Raw genomic sequence first — 12,336 nt, forward strand, 5'->3', positions numbered from 1 at the left:
AGATTAAGTACTCAATTCCACCTTCAGAACTACCCATATCAACTTTCGACCCCACTCAGAACTCACTCTTATCTCCCACAATACAAAGTTCTACAACAAAAAGTGACTAAAATAAATACTCCACTTGACATGCCCCATCAGTACTCAAGACCATGTCTAATGAAAAGTTCCTCCAACCTTTCCAACCAGACGTGATTAATTTCCTGGTCACCACGTATTAAGCACACGTGTGTACTGGAAGATTCGCCAGGATAATTCGGCGTCGGTGGCTCACGTTTACCACGCAACCTTTCAGGGTGCTTAATGAAAGGCACCATTATATCTGACGTAGACTGGCTTATCGCGTTAACGAGCTCTTAATATCGCGGCTATGGGAAACTGAACGGATACCATTCAACAGTCGATACACCGTAATCTCGTCTCGGGGCAAGCCTCATTTCAGACAGATTTCGCTAGCGATTTTTCTGCACGGGACGCGTACAAACGGTATAAAAATAACGCGCCTTCTCTGCACAACATCTGCGCCGCTTTCCCTCCTCCACTCACAGGGGAATTCGCTCAAACTCTGTATACAGTTCCTGCATAGCATGTATAATATTTTAAACGCTTAACCTTTTGAGTACTCTGAACGCAGATACATGTTCGGTCAACCCATGTAGCCTGTGCGGTGAACGCCCATAGGCGTTCAGCGACTATGGTTAAGAGATAAGAATAGAGGAATCACGCACGCGGTGTAGGTTCACCGCTAGATTTCTCAGCATCGAAAGGATTAAGGTGCATTCCTGAAGATTCAGTGAGAAAAACGAATTCAAATGTCTGCGTATGGGGAAAATATATGTGGAATTTCTAAGTAGAAGATTATTTAAACTTTCCACTGTAACTTGATTGGTATTTCATCCGGTTTTAGGTATAGGTATGTTTCGAGGCCCTGGAAAGGTAAAAATTTGAACTCGTTTTTCTTGTGACATTTTCAGTACTGCTTTGTCGATAAAAATAAATTCCATCGCAGTACGAGTCATTTGAAATTTCGATCCTCAGCTGATAAGATGAAGATTTTATATAATTAAGGGAGTGGAGTAAATTCCATGGTGGATTAAAAATAATGTGTTAAAAATAAAGATACACGCAACTGACTGAATCAAACACGCGATTAAATTACGTTATCTATATCGAGATAAATGCCCCATCTTGGAGAGTGACTCAATTCAAGATTAAATTATTACGACGTTACACGTCGAAGAATCGATAGAAAGTCCAATCAACTGAGCGTTCATTCACGATTCCCTGCACCCAGTGGCAATATCTGAAAATATGGGGGCTGTAGATTTCCATGATCTATGATCATTAAGAAATACCACTTAGAAACCTGCAAACCCTTAATGAAACCATTGTTGGTTGGTAGGTTCCTGCGTAACTTGGCCCAATTTAATTCATTTTACAATGCAAATACGATTGACCCCCTACAAAGGGACTGCGTCATCCTCAGTTCCACAAGAAAACGAGAAGTGCATCTTAAGACACTTGAGCATCCCTCTTAAGCGATTATTCTACCTTTCCTAAAAATGATTTCTATCCTAAAAATGATTTCTATCCTAAAACTTATATTTTTTCTAAAAGTTATAGTTTTTCTAAAAATTATATTTTTTCTAAAAATTGTAGTTTTCTAAAAATTGTAGTTTTTCTAAAAATTGTAGTTTTTCTAAAAATTATATTTTTTCTAAAAATTATAGTTTTTCTAAAAATTATAGTTTTTCTAAAAATTATAGTTTTTCTGAAAATTATAGTTTTTCTAAAAATTATATTTTTTCTAAAAATTATATTTTTTCTAAAAATTATATTTTTTTCTAAAAATTATAGTTTTTCTAAAAATTATTGCTTTCCCAAAAATTATTGTTTTCCTAAAAATAAGAGCTTTCCTAAAAATTAAAGCTTTCCTAAAAATTAAAGCTTTCCTAAAATTAAAGCTTTCCTAAAAAATAGTGGTTACATAAAAATGATTGTTTTCCTCAAAATTATTGCTTTCCCCAAAATTATTGCTTTCCCAAAAATTACCGCTTTCCCAAAAATGATTGCTTTCACAATATAATTCGAGAAAAAACTTCCACCGTTAGAAAACTGAACGAAACGCCTCTTTGTCATCCTGTTACCCGACATTCTCGGCAAACACCACGGTGTACAATGAAGAATCACGCGCTCAGGGTGAATCACACGCTTCACTTGTGACACACAACCTGGGCGCGCTCGCGAGCGCGTCCACGGCGCGGAAAATTGCATCTTAGAAAAGCACGCGGATGAATTATCATCGCATTACACTAATTCACGGGGCGACGTTTATCATCATGATTGCCCGTGTTCCGAGCATGCGCGGGACACGTGAGTCGAAAAACGAGGTGCGATTAATTGGTCACGGTTCCTCTTCTTTTTTTCCGACGAGAAACGCGCCAGGGATGTGTGGAACGCGATACCTCGCTGATGAAAGCAAGAAAAACTTTCTAATGAAATTTATGCTGTAGTTTGCTTCCTTCAAGCTTGCATATGCATGTGTTTCGCGCTGCTTTTCTTTCTAAATCGGTTCAGAGTCGCGTTCAAGGCAACTTTCGGCGACGATGACTCATTTTTTACTGAAATTTCAAATTTGAAATCTCCAGGTGTACAATTCTTTTGATAAAAACTAATGCAGCCTTAAACTTTTCTGGAAACTTAATACTAATATTATAATTTAGATTAATTAAATATTGTATACCTATATATGATAAATTATCTAATCAATGCCTGTCTAATCTAAAATAAGATTATCTAATAATATTATTAATGAGTGGATCATGGTGTGCTTTTCATTTCCACATTCTCCCTTCGACTGTTTCAAGTTCATTAGTATTTTCTTTAAATAGAAATTGCCAGAGCACAAAACACAAAGGTGGATTCCGTTATTGCGCCTCGCGATAAAGTTTCCGGAGCTCTCGCTGAAGTAACAAGCTACGACGGCGAGCGGTCGATAAGTAAAATCCGTTTTTACACAGCGAGATATGTAGCTAACCGACGGTGGAACATAAAAGTGCTGTACCTAGAAAGTACCGGTGGAGAAAAAGAGAAAGAGAGACGATTGGCGATAAAAGTTTCTTCGCCTCGTTATCGATTTTCTCCGAAAACAAGCTCAACGGGCGGAGAAAGGATCGCGCATTTTTTCTACGTGAAATGCGCGTCCGAGTAACGAGAGAAGGGTCTCAATAATTCATCTACTTCCGGACGCTACCAACTCTCCAGACTAATTTCATTATGGATGTGTATTTGGATAAAACTCGGCGAAATTCAACCAAACGGAGGGAAACTACATTTGGTGTACTGATTGGTAAAACCTTTTACGTTTGACTCTTCGAGTGCAATCTTCGTAGGAACATTTACAAAATTGCGATGTATATACTTTAATATATTTGTATATAGAATTAAACTCAGATAAATTAAAAAATTGGCGATTTCATGTTCATATACGCAGTATAGTCGAAACGAAATCAAATTTAATATATATATTAGGACACCTACTCTGCGTGAAATTATTGTGAAAAACGTGGCAAATTAATGAAATGGAAAACTTTAAGAAATTTAACTTTATTTAGTATTTTAAATTGAAACCAGAAAATAAAGGCAGTGAAAAGTATTTAATCTGTACCAAATATTACGTTTTCTGCAAATAGAGCAGTTATTCATATTAATATTTTGTTATTAGTCACTAAATTTAATAATATTTTAATTTTATTTATATTAATAAATAAGTTTATTCATATTTTATCTATATTAATATTAATAAATAAATTTATAATATTTATATAAAGTTTAAATTTATACATTTATTAATATTATAATAATAATATAAATAAATAATTGGTAATTAATTCAGCAGGTGTTCTAAATTCTAATACCTACTTATGAAAGCCAGTGCACTCTGCTTTCACACCATCCCGACTTGGGAAATGGACAGGAGTAGTGGGGGAAGCTCATAAAGTGGCCACTAGCTCAGTTTTCTTTGCCCAGACTATAAGTTTTTATTACGCCCGCCTGCTTTTCCAGGGACATATGTAGCGTTGCAACAAAATCGTAATTAATGAGGTTCAAAATCTTTTATCGTGCATATTCATGATTTATACGATGCTAGTTTCTCATGCATTAACCCGTTGTCGTTGGATTTACGCCCCATGGTTTGTCGAAGGGTTAGGTATACGTTCCTTCAGGCACCGTCGAACTTTGTCAATTTTATGGCGATGACACACGTACGCAAACGAACCTCACGCCACTATTCCTGTTTTATCGCCTTGAGTTCATCAAACCTTTATCTGCCGACAATCCTACGTGTGCTTTTCCTATGTGTTTGATTTTCAGTTGGGCGGTTCAAGGAAAAGGAGTCAAAGAAATCCATTTAACCCAATTTCAAGAATCCTTTTTAATTGGATTTTTTTTAACGTATCAAATAGAAGAACTGAAGAAAAAAAGTACACATTGAAAAATTTCATGTGGGGTATAAGGAATCTGATATTAAGAATTTGGAATTTTCAGAATTCGGTGTCCCACCCGGTATAGCGACAGAAATTTATATCTCGGATATGTAATTACTCCAATTACGATTTAAATAAAAAAATCAAAAAAAAAAGAAAATTTAGGTTTTTTTCGAGAAGTGTACCCTGTATCTTTTACTCTTCCCGTAGTTCCCTTTCTATCCACTATTAACGCTGACTCAAACATAAATCCTCATCCAAAGACAAACCATCCTATAATATTGCCAAAATTCTACAAATGCAACTCCAAAAGTAATTCCATTCGAAAACAGAGTTCCCCACAAATAGAAACCAACCCAACATCGTTTGTACCACAAAATTCGAGACACCCGGTACACAACTTCATGATCCAACTGCAATCAACACCTCAACCCTTTGGGTTTGAACAATTCGGACGCTGAGCATACGCCGCGTGCGGGACTCCGCCATCCCCGTCCCTTAACCATAGTCGCCGAACGCGCATGGGCGTTCCCCGCACACTGCACCCACTGAACTAACACACACCCCATAGCACAATGCTAATCATAATAGAATAAAAAATCTACTCAAAAGTAGCTGCAAACATTTCAAACCTACCAAGGAAAATTGGAGTTTTATATTTTACGCGGAAGAATCTAAAAAAAAAAAAAATACTTTCTCATAACCCAGCCCTGTTCACAACAGTTCATATCAGTGTTACAAATTTTACACCGGGGAGCTGAAGAAAACTAGTTCCCCAAGCCCGCCTCACGCGGCGGCTAACAAGAAAAAAATTGCCGCCGCTCAACGAGGAAAATTTTCAAACGGCAATTGAATCGGCTCGAGTGCCAATCGCTAATGCCCACGGTTCGAAGGCAGGGCACTTCTCCGTTGCTTGTCGCCGTGCACAGAGAGCGAGAGGGGTGCCAGGCGTAACAAACGGCTCTGCAGTCGTGCAGACAAATTCATTCGAGCCAGCATTGGCAGCGTGATATCTTTCTATGGGGGGCTATTTTCTCATCAATCCCAATCGCTTTTATGAAACGTGACTCACGCGTGAAAAGGTCCCGCACGCCTTTGGCGAATTCGACGCTCTCTACCCCCGGGCAAACGCGCACGCTCTGTCTCTTTCCCCTGCCTCTGCCGCTCCGTCCTCTCTCCCCCGCGCTCCTAGAACGGTCGCTACCCATAAGAAAGAGGAGCGAGAGAAGAAAAAAAAAAAAAGAATCCCACCGTACTAGACGCCACAGACCTTTTCACAAAAACGAAACGAATATGCCTACCGACCACTCGTTTTTTGCCCTCGAAATCTGGAATACCGACCTTCCGTTCTGTCCACAAAAGAACGGCTTTTCCACGGCGACTTTTTTTTTGTCCTCGAACAAAGGGCACCACCATGCTTCTCGGACGCTCGTGTTTACGTTGCGAACGGGCACGCCGAGGCTTCTGTATTTTCTATTCGAGTTACTTTATTTTGCCGAGTAAGACTGTCGCTTGATAGTTTGAAATTTAATTGGGCAGCAATCAGATAGGATTGTTACGGAGCTTGGGCGAATTGTTGAGCTCACAGGTTTGCTAATTGAAGAGGTTCGTTGGACGCAAGAGACACGTGATTTACGGAACATATGTCGAACGGAGTTTTTTGCGCCTCGCAACCGTTGGAGAGAGTCCTGCGGCGCGCGATACGGATTTCGCGTACGATTCTTTCTAAAAACAGAAGCCCCGTGATCTACGTCGCCGTTTCTCAAGTTAACAAGAAATAAGCGAAGAATGTGGGTTTGATAAACTGCGATAAAAATAGCCGGGGAATTTTAATACAGTTCGAACGTCACCGTAAATCCTTAGCCACTGTGCTTTCAGAAAAATAGAACACCGGGTATGTTTCTGTAATAATTACAAGCTGTAAAAAAAATACAGTTATCAGAGTGCGCCACGAATATTTTCCGCCGCTAATTTGCGATACCACAACGAGGCGCGGTGTTAACGAACATTTCCGAAGTTTAATAGTTGGAAAATAAAAGCAGTGGCTAATTCGAAAGGAGCGTCGCAGAAGTTGTTGAGCTTCCTGACTTTAATAACTTTCGAATATCTGATTATCAAACTCCGTTAATTACGGGGGAGCGCGAAACAGCGATTTCGTATTAAAATGAAAAACTGAAAATCAGGAGTTCGAAACTTTTTCGATTTGCCGGGGCGAGGCGCTGGGTTATAATAAAGCCCCTCTCCCGGGTAGTGGGCAAAATGAAAGCGCCCGATATGCCCTCGAAATTGAATCCCTGGAATTAGAATTCACCGCCATTAAATTGTGCGCGCGCGAACATAATGCACGGCATAAAGCGCGCCCTAATATCGTTGAAGATAGGCGCATTAACGGCGTGCACGTCCACCTAATAATCCTTTTTCCCACGTCTGAATTAATGGGGAGCGCGTAGCGGCTATCAGGCGCGGTTTACCGAAGCCCGGCAACCTCCGGCGCAAAATACATCCGCCATAGGAATTGTAATAATAAGGGCATTACTGCAAATACAACGAACTGCAACGAGTTATAGTAAAAAGAAAATAAAAACGATATCTCATTAGTAAAAACCGACCGGGTTCACTTTTTTTCCAAAACTGAAATTTTGGTCGCTAGTAAGAGATAATTGCATTTGCTGAAGAGCAAAATCTGATTTTTTAAGAGCATGAAAAAAGAGGTGTTGCTTCTTGCTGTTATTTAATTTAGCCTGATAATAATATCGTGTTAAACCTATTTAATCAATGTTCACGTGCGACGGGCGTACGCTGCTGCAAGCACGATCAAAGTTCACGCTGCGGGCGCAGCAACGGCGAGACCAGAAAATAAACGTACGCACGGACGCTCAACAATAAGCGTAGTGCGCTGGACGCCAGTTAAACGACTTATGAAACTTCGCCTCGCGTATCTGCGAGGCGCAGGCACGGTACGTTAAATGCACGGGATAATGTATTCTATAAATGTAGCCGGCTAATTAACGCGCAGACCGCGTCGCGTCCTGACAAATACTTAATAATAATAACACTCCCCGACGGACGCGTTCGTGCCACGGCGATCAAACTGTCGGCCTTCGTTTCGGATTTCGAAAAGTGTACGCTTCGCTCGAGGCCAAGGGGAGTAGTATTGATTTACTACGCGCGAAGTGCGTAGGAGGCGTTTTTATGGGAAAAAAAAAAAGAAGGGAGGAAGATCTGTTGGAAGAAACTTGATGAATAAGAAATATTTTAATCACGCGCGGCGGAGTTGAAGGCACTCGGGCGAAACTATCGAGTGCTTTTTATTAAAATTCCTACGCGCCCATTACGAGGTTACTCATCCGTCCATCGTAGGATTAAAATTCTAATTGCGGGGCATCTCGCGGCAGATACCACGCCTTAAATTTCAAAGATGCAGCGGTGTAACGGTCCGTCTGCTCTAGGTCGAAAGCCGGAGTTGTATACGTTTCCTATTTATTTTCCTCCCGGCGATTCACCTTCGTCGAAACGGTAACGGGCAGTTGGGAACGGGTCTAGTTACCTCTACGTCAGTACGAACATGAAATCTTATCGACCTCTAAAATCGATCGTCAACCTCTACGTATATAAGCGAAAAGAAGTTCGCGACTTCAAATGTAATCGAACCCATGAAATTTCGTAACAGGATGAGAATCGCTGGCGGTAACGTATCTTCCCCTTAACGTTCTGTCAATCTTAATCAACTTCCTGTTCTTTCCGTCTGCATTTCGCCATTAGAGAACGACAATGAATAAAGTGGCTGGCGATACCGGAAGAGCGGAGAGATCGGTAATATGGCTGTCAGCCGATTGACGCGGCTCCAGTTTCATTGGCAACCAAGCGTCAGCGCCGCTTCGAAAAGTCTGCACCGCGACAGAAACAGCCCGAGGATTGTTCGGCGTGAAATTGTAGAGCGAAATAGGAGCGCGCGGATGGTTGTACAAGTGTTAAATAGAGATCGTTCGCTCACCATGCTTTGATTCGAATGAGGACCTCTCCCTCGGCGAGGGCGGGCTCGGGCTTCTTCAGGGCCTTGACACTTTTCAATCCCCCGAAACCGTTCAGTACTATAGCCCGCATGTCCTTCGGCTCCGGCGTGGGTTTCTCCTCGCCGTTCTCCTTCGGTTTCTCGCCGTCGCCATTCTCCTCCACTTTCTTCTCCTCCTCTTTGCTTTCCTTCGGCTCCTCCGTCTCCTGCTTCGCGGAGGGCGCCGCTTCCTGCGGCGGCTTTTCACCCTCGGCGCTCGGGCTGGTCTCGTTCTTGTCCTCTGCCATTTTTCTCCTTGGTCGCTTTCTCGCTGCTCGCTTGCCTACTCCCGAAAAAAAGACCGTACCCCCTCTCGCGACGCCTCGTTTACTTTCTTCTCCACGGAGATGAACAACGGTGACGGGCAGACGGTCGACGTTCAAGGGAGAACAGACGATAGAGGGATGAAGAGAGAAGAGGAGAGAGCCTTCGATTAGCAAAATCTACTCTACCGCGTATAATGTAAGACCGTAGCGCGTTCGCACCCGACGAGAGCCGACGTCGTTCTGCGCAATTCTACGCGAGCAGTGCGACAGGAACGCTTCGTGTGCCGGCTACGCCGGCCGGTGACGCGCGCGGTGTTGCCGTTGCTTAGCAACCGCGCGCCCCTTTCCGTCGGCCAATCGGCACGCCGCTACGCGTCCCACCGACCGCCGCCGCGTTAAACTACATCGCGCATAGTACGACAGGTGCCGCGAGTCGCGGAACATCGCTCTTCGCGATTAAAAAGTAGTCCCACCTACTCGCCCTGCTTCGAAAAATCTGTATATCAAACCGCGCACCTTCGACTCCGATTTCCCAAGTTCAATCGACGCGACGATCCTTCCTGCTGGGGCCTTAAACGTCGCTCATCGATCAACGCATTTCCCCGAGCGAGCATGGCGAGGGAACGTAAGTCCCCTCGCGAAGCGAGTCAATGCCGCGTTACTTTTTACAGGCGCTGGGCGAAGTTCATTTCCGAAGGATTTCGCTTTATGTTTAATACAGTCGTTCGTATTTGATCGTGAGATATAGTTATCTGTAGTTAACATATGATAGCACTATCGTAGTGGCACTATTAGTGGTCGAATACCATAGCTCGTTAGCGTAAACAAATGATAAGAGCGATTCAAAACGGCAAGGGGAAGTAATAACATGGATACAGCTTATCCAGCTGTTTCTCCTCGGTGGTGGTGATTGTTCGAGATGCGTATAATCGATATCGCTTTGATATCGTCTGCCTGGAGTAATTACGCATTCTTAGTCATTCCATTATGGAGACACCTAGTGTTTCCTTCGCAATATTCTTGCCAAACGTGGGCAAGATCGAAAAGTTACCGATCGATAGATTTGGAAACGAACGACTTGAAGGTAGCTGTAATCGATAAACTCGAAGGTGATGTATCGATTATTTCGCAACAGTTCATCTAGACAGATCGATATTAGGTGTTGTCGCAAAAAATGAGGTTATATTTATTTCGTAGGTTAGAATAAACTACGTTGCTCCGCGTTCCATACAAGACTGCGTAGTACGCAATTACAAATTATAATTGACGCGCTAGGGTGCGTAGGGGGAGGTACGCGAAAATGAGCTGGAAACGGCGGAGTAGCATGGAATCCGAAGGACACGCCTTTGTATTATGAATCACTAGTGCGGTCGCATCGAAGAAAACGCTTCGCTTCTTCGTGGACGATAGCTAATTGCGTCGTCGAAGAACAATGGAGAATGATACACTTTACTTGAGCATTAACGATACTCGAAAACAAGGCTCGAAAGTGTGTCCAGACTTATCGATCGAATTTAATAGGAATCTCCATTATATTCGAAAATAGCAAAGGCCAATTATAATATGTAAAACAGAGAACATAAAGGATGCTGAATTATCTTTAAATTACTATTTACAGTAAGAATCAAGTAAAACGAGCCTTTGTGTAGAGTTTGTTATCGGTGGTATCGATAGGAATAACATAGCGCGTGGGATTAGATTACCCGAGAATAAAGGCACGCTTAATTTATTCGGCGTTAAGAAAATAGTAGCGTAACGTGCGATCTTAAACGTGAAATTGCTCGTTGGGTGGGGGTACTCCTCCCTGACTGGCAGACAGGAAAGTAGTGCCAGCAGACGACGCCCGAACTGCACGTGTATCCTTACGCCACGCATGCTATGCGTCATATTGTAATATACACACAAGCGCAGTTCACATCCTGCCTTTCCTTGAACACGCCTTTCCAAACGTAAACGCTCGCTACCCTCCCTGCGCCTATATATTTTCCCTACGAAATAAAAACAGTCCTATCGCTAGCTTTTTTTCTAACCACTGGAATGCCTCGTATTGTCATTTCCCATCCTCTCGCAACCAAAACAAACTTCACCGCACAGATCTTGTACATCATCGAGTAGCTTCTATTAAATTCTTCCCAGCGGGGTGGCGATTCGAAAATGGCTTTTCCTTGTTTGTGGAAGAAATGCGAATCGAAAACCGCACGTTTGCGTTGCACTTCCGGTGAGGCGCAAGATTATCGATTTCTACTTACCGACGAATTGAACACCCTACCCATTGTACCGACTATTTTCTCCTTTTTTCGTTTTCGTCATACAATGGCGGGTGTTTTAATTATTTTCCTGCGGGGAATGGGTGAAGCATTTTTCTTGGATAATGTTCCACGTTTTTATTTTATTTTGTTTTGTTATTTTATTTTGTTATTTTATTTTGTTTTATGGGCGGTTAATGTGTAGCAAGTGCTCGGATCGAAGGCACAAGAGTGGAAGCGCAATCCGCCGGCTATAGTGCAACTTCGAATTCCCGAAACAATTGGACCGAATAATGAGAATCATGCACGAGTGCAATGAGGATGTGCTGATTGGGATGAATAGCTCATATTGTCGGGAGAGCCAAAAGCACCCAGAGCCTGTATACAGAGGCTCTCTGATCATTATAAAATGCCTTGTCTGGTATTCTTTTCTCCGTTCAGCGTATACTTTGTCGCGCGTTACAAACATAGCACGGTAGTATCATTCCATTTCGTGGTTACAAAGTGCTTCGAAATTATGCTGAACAAAATTCTAACCTCACTATTTTATATTCACATATACCAATTTGTATCGTCATAATTTGCATTATTCTTGGCTTACACTTTTATTGAGGTTAAAAAAATTAACTTCGAAGTTCCTAAACATTTACTGATAATAATTTACTTATCCTATTCCAATTCAGAGAAATTCTTAAGCTTTAGTCTCGGAGAAGGATTCAAGTAACGTAATTGTCATTGAAAAGAATCGATATGGTCACTAATGGTACCAGTGGCGCACTCAGGATTTAATCTTGAGGGAGAGGACTTGAAGGGATAAAATCAGTTTAATGCGAATTCAATAAAATTCATTAGCTGATTATAAAAATTTATTTAATGAATAAAATCCAGCTTTCTTTTCTTTTTGCAAAGCCCCTTCTTTGGGGGTGCCAGGGCCCCTTGACACCCTCCTCAGGGTGCGCCACTAGCGTTGTGGGGAAATCCGTCACGCAGGTCATGGACCTAAGAATTAAATGGACGGAGTACAAAGCTGCGGGGCCTAAGCTCGTGTCAGTAAGGGGGGTACATGATACTGCGCATGTGGTGGTAGACGATCGGTGATTGGTTAATGGAAGTGACATATCATCGATAAGAGGCATTGCCTCTTTTATATTTTTTTTTATGGTTAAGTGTGTCGTTGAGTTTGAAACATTAATACGTAATTGCAACATTATATTTTGGTCTTTTAAGGCTTGGTAAAACTTACGCTACTTGTCAATTGAGGGGCTCATATGTAAGTACATATATAT

The 12,336-nt window shown here is 41.9% G+C and overlaps 1 protein-coding gene across 1 annotated transcript in view; it reads right to left on the bottom strand.

Moving 5' to 3' along the window:
- Positions 1-9,081, bottom strand: part of LOC143378890 (synaptic vesicle membrane protein VAT-1 homolog-like) — a 58,798-nt gene extending 49,717 nt beyond the window's left edge. Inside the window, exon 1 of the mRNA XM_076830990.1 lies at positions 8,482-9,081. Within this exon, the coding sequence (XP_076687105.1) occupies positions 8,482-8,786 (305 nt within the window). The 5' untranslated portion in view covers positions 8,787-9,081. The remainder of the gene's footprint in view (positions 1-8,481) is intronic.
- Positions 9,082-12,336: the final 3,255 nt, after the last annotated feature.

Source organism: Andrena cerasifolii, chromosome 2 (genome assembly GCF_050908995.1).
Source record: "Andrena cerasifolii isolate SP2316 chromosome 2, iyAndCera1_principal, whole genome shotgun sequence".
Classification (NCBI taxonomy): Eukaryota; Metazoa; Arthropoda; class Insecta; order Hymenoptera; family Andrenidae; genus Andrena; species Andrena cerasifolii.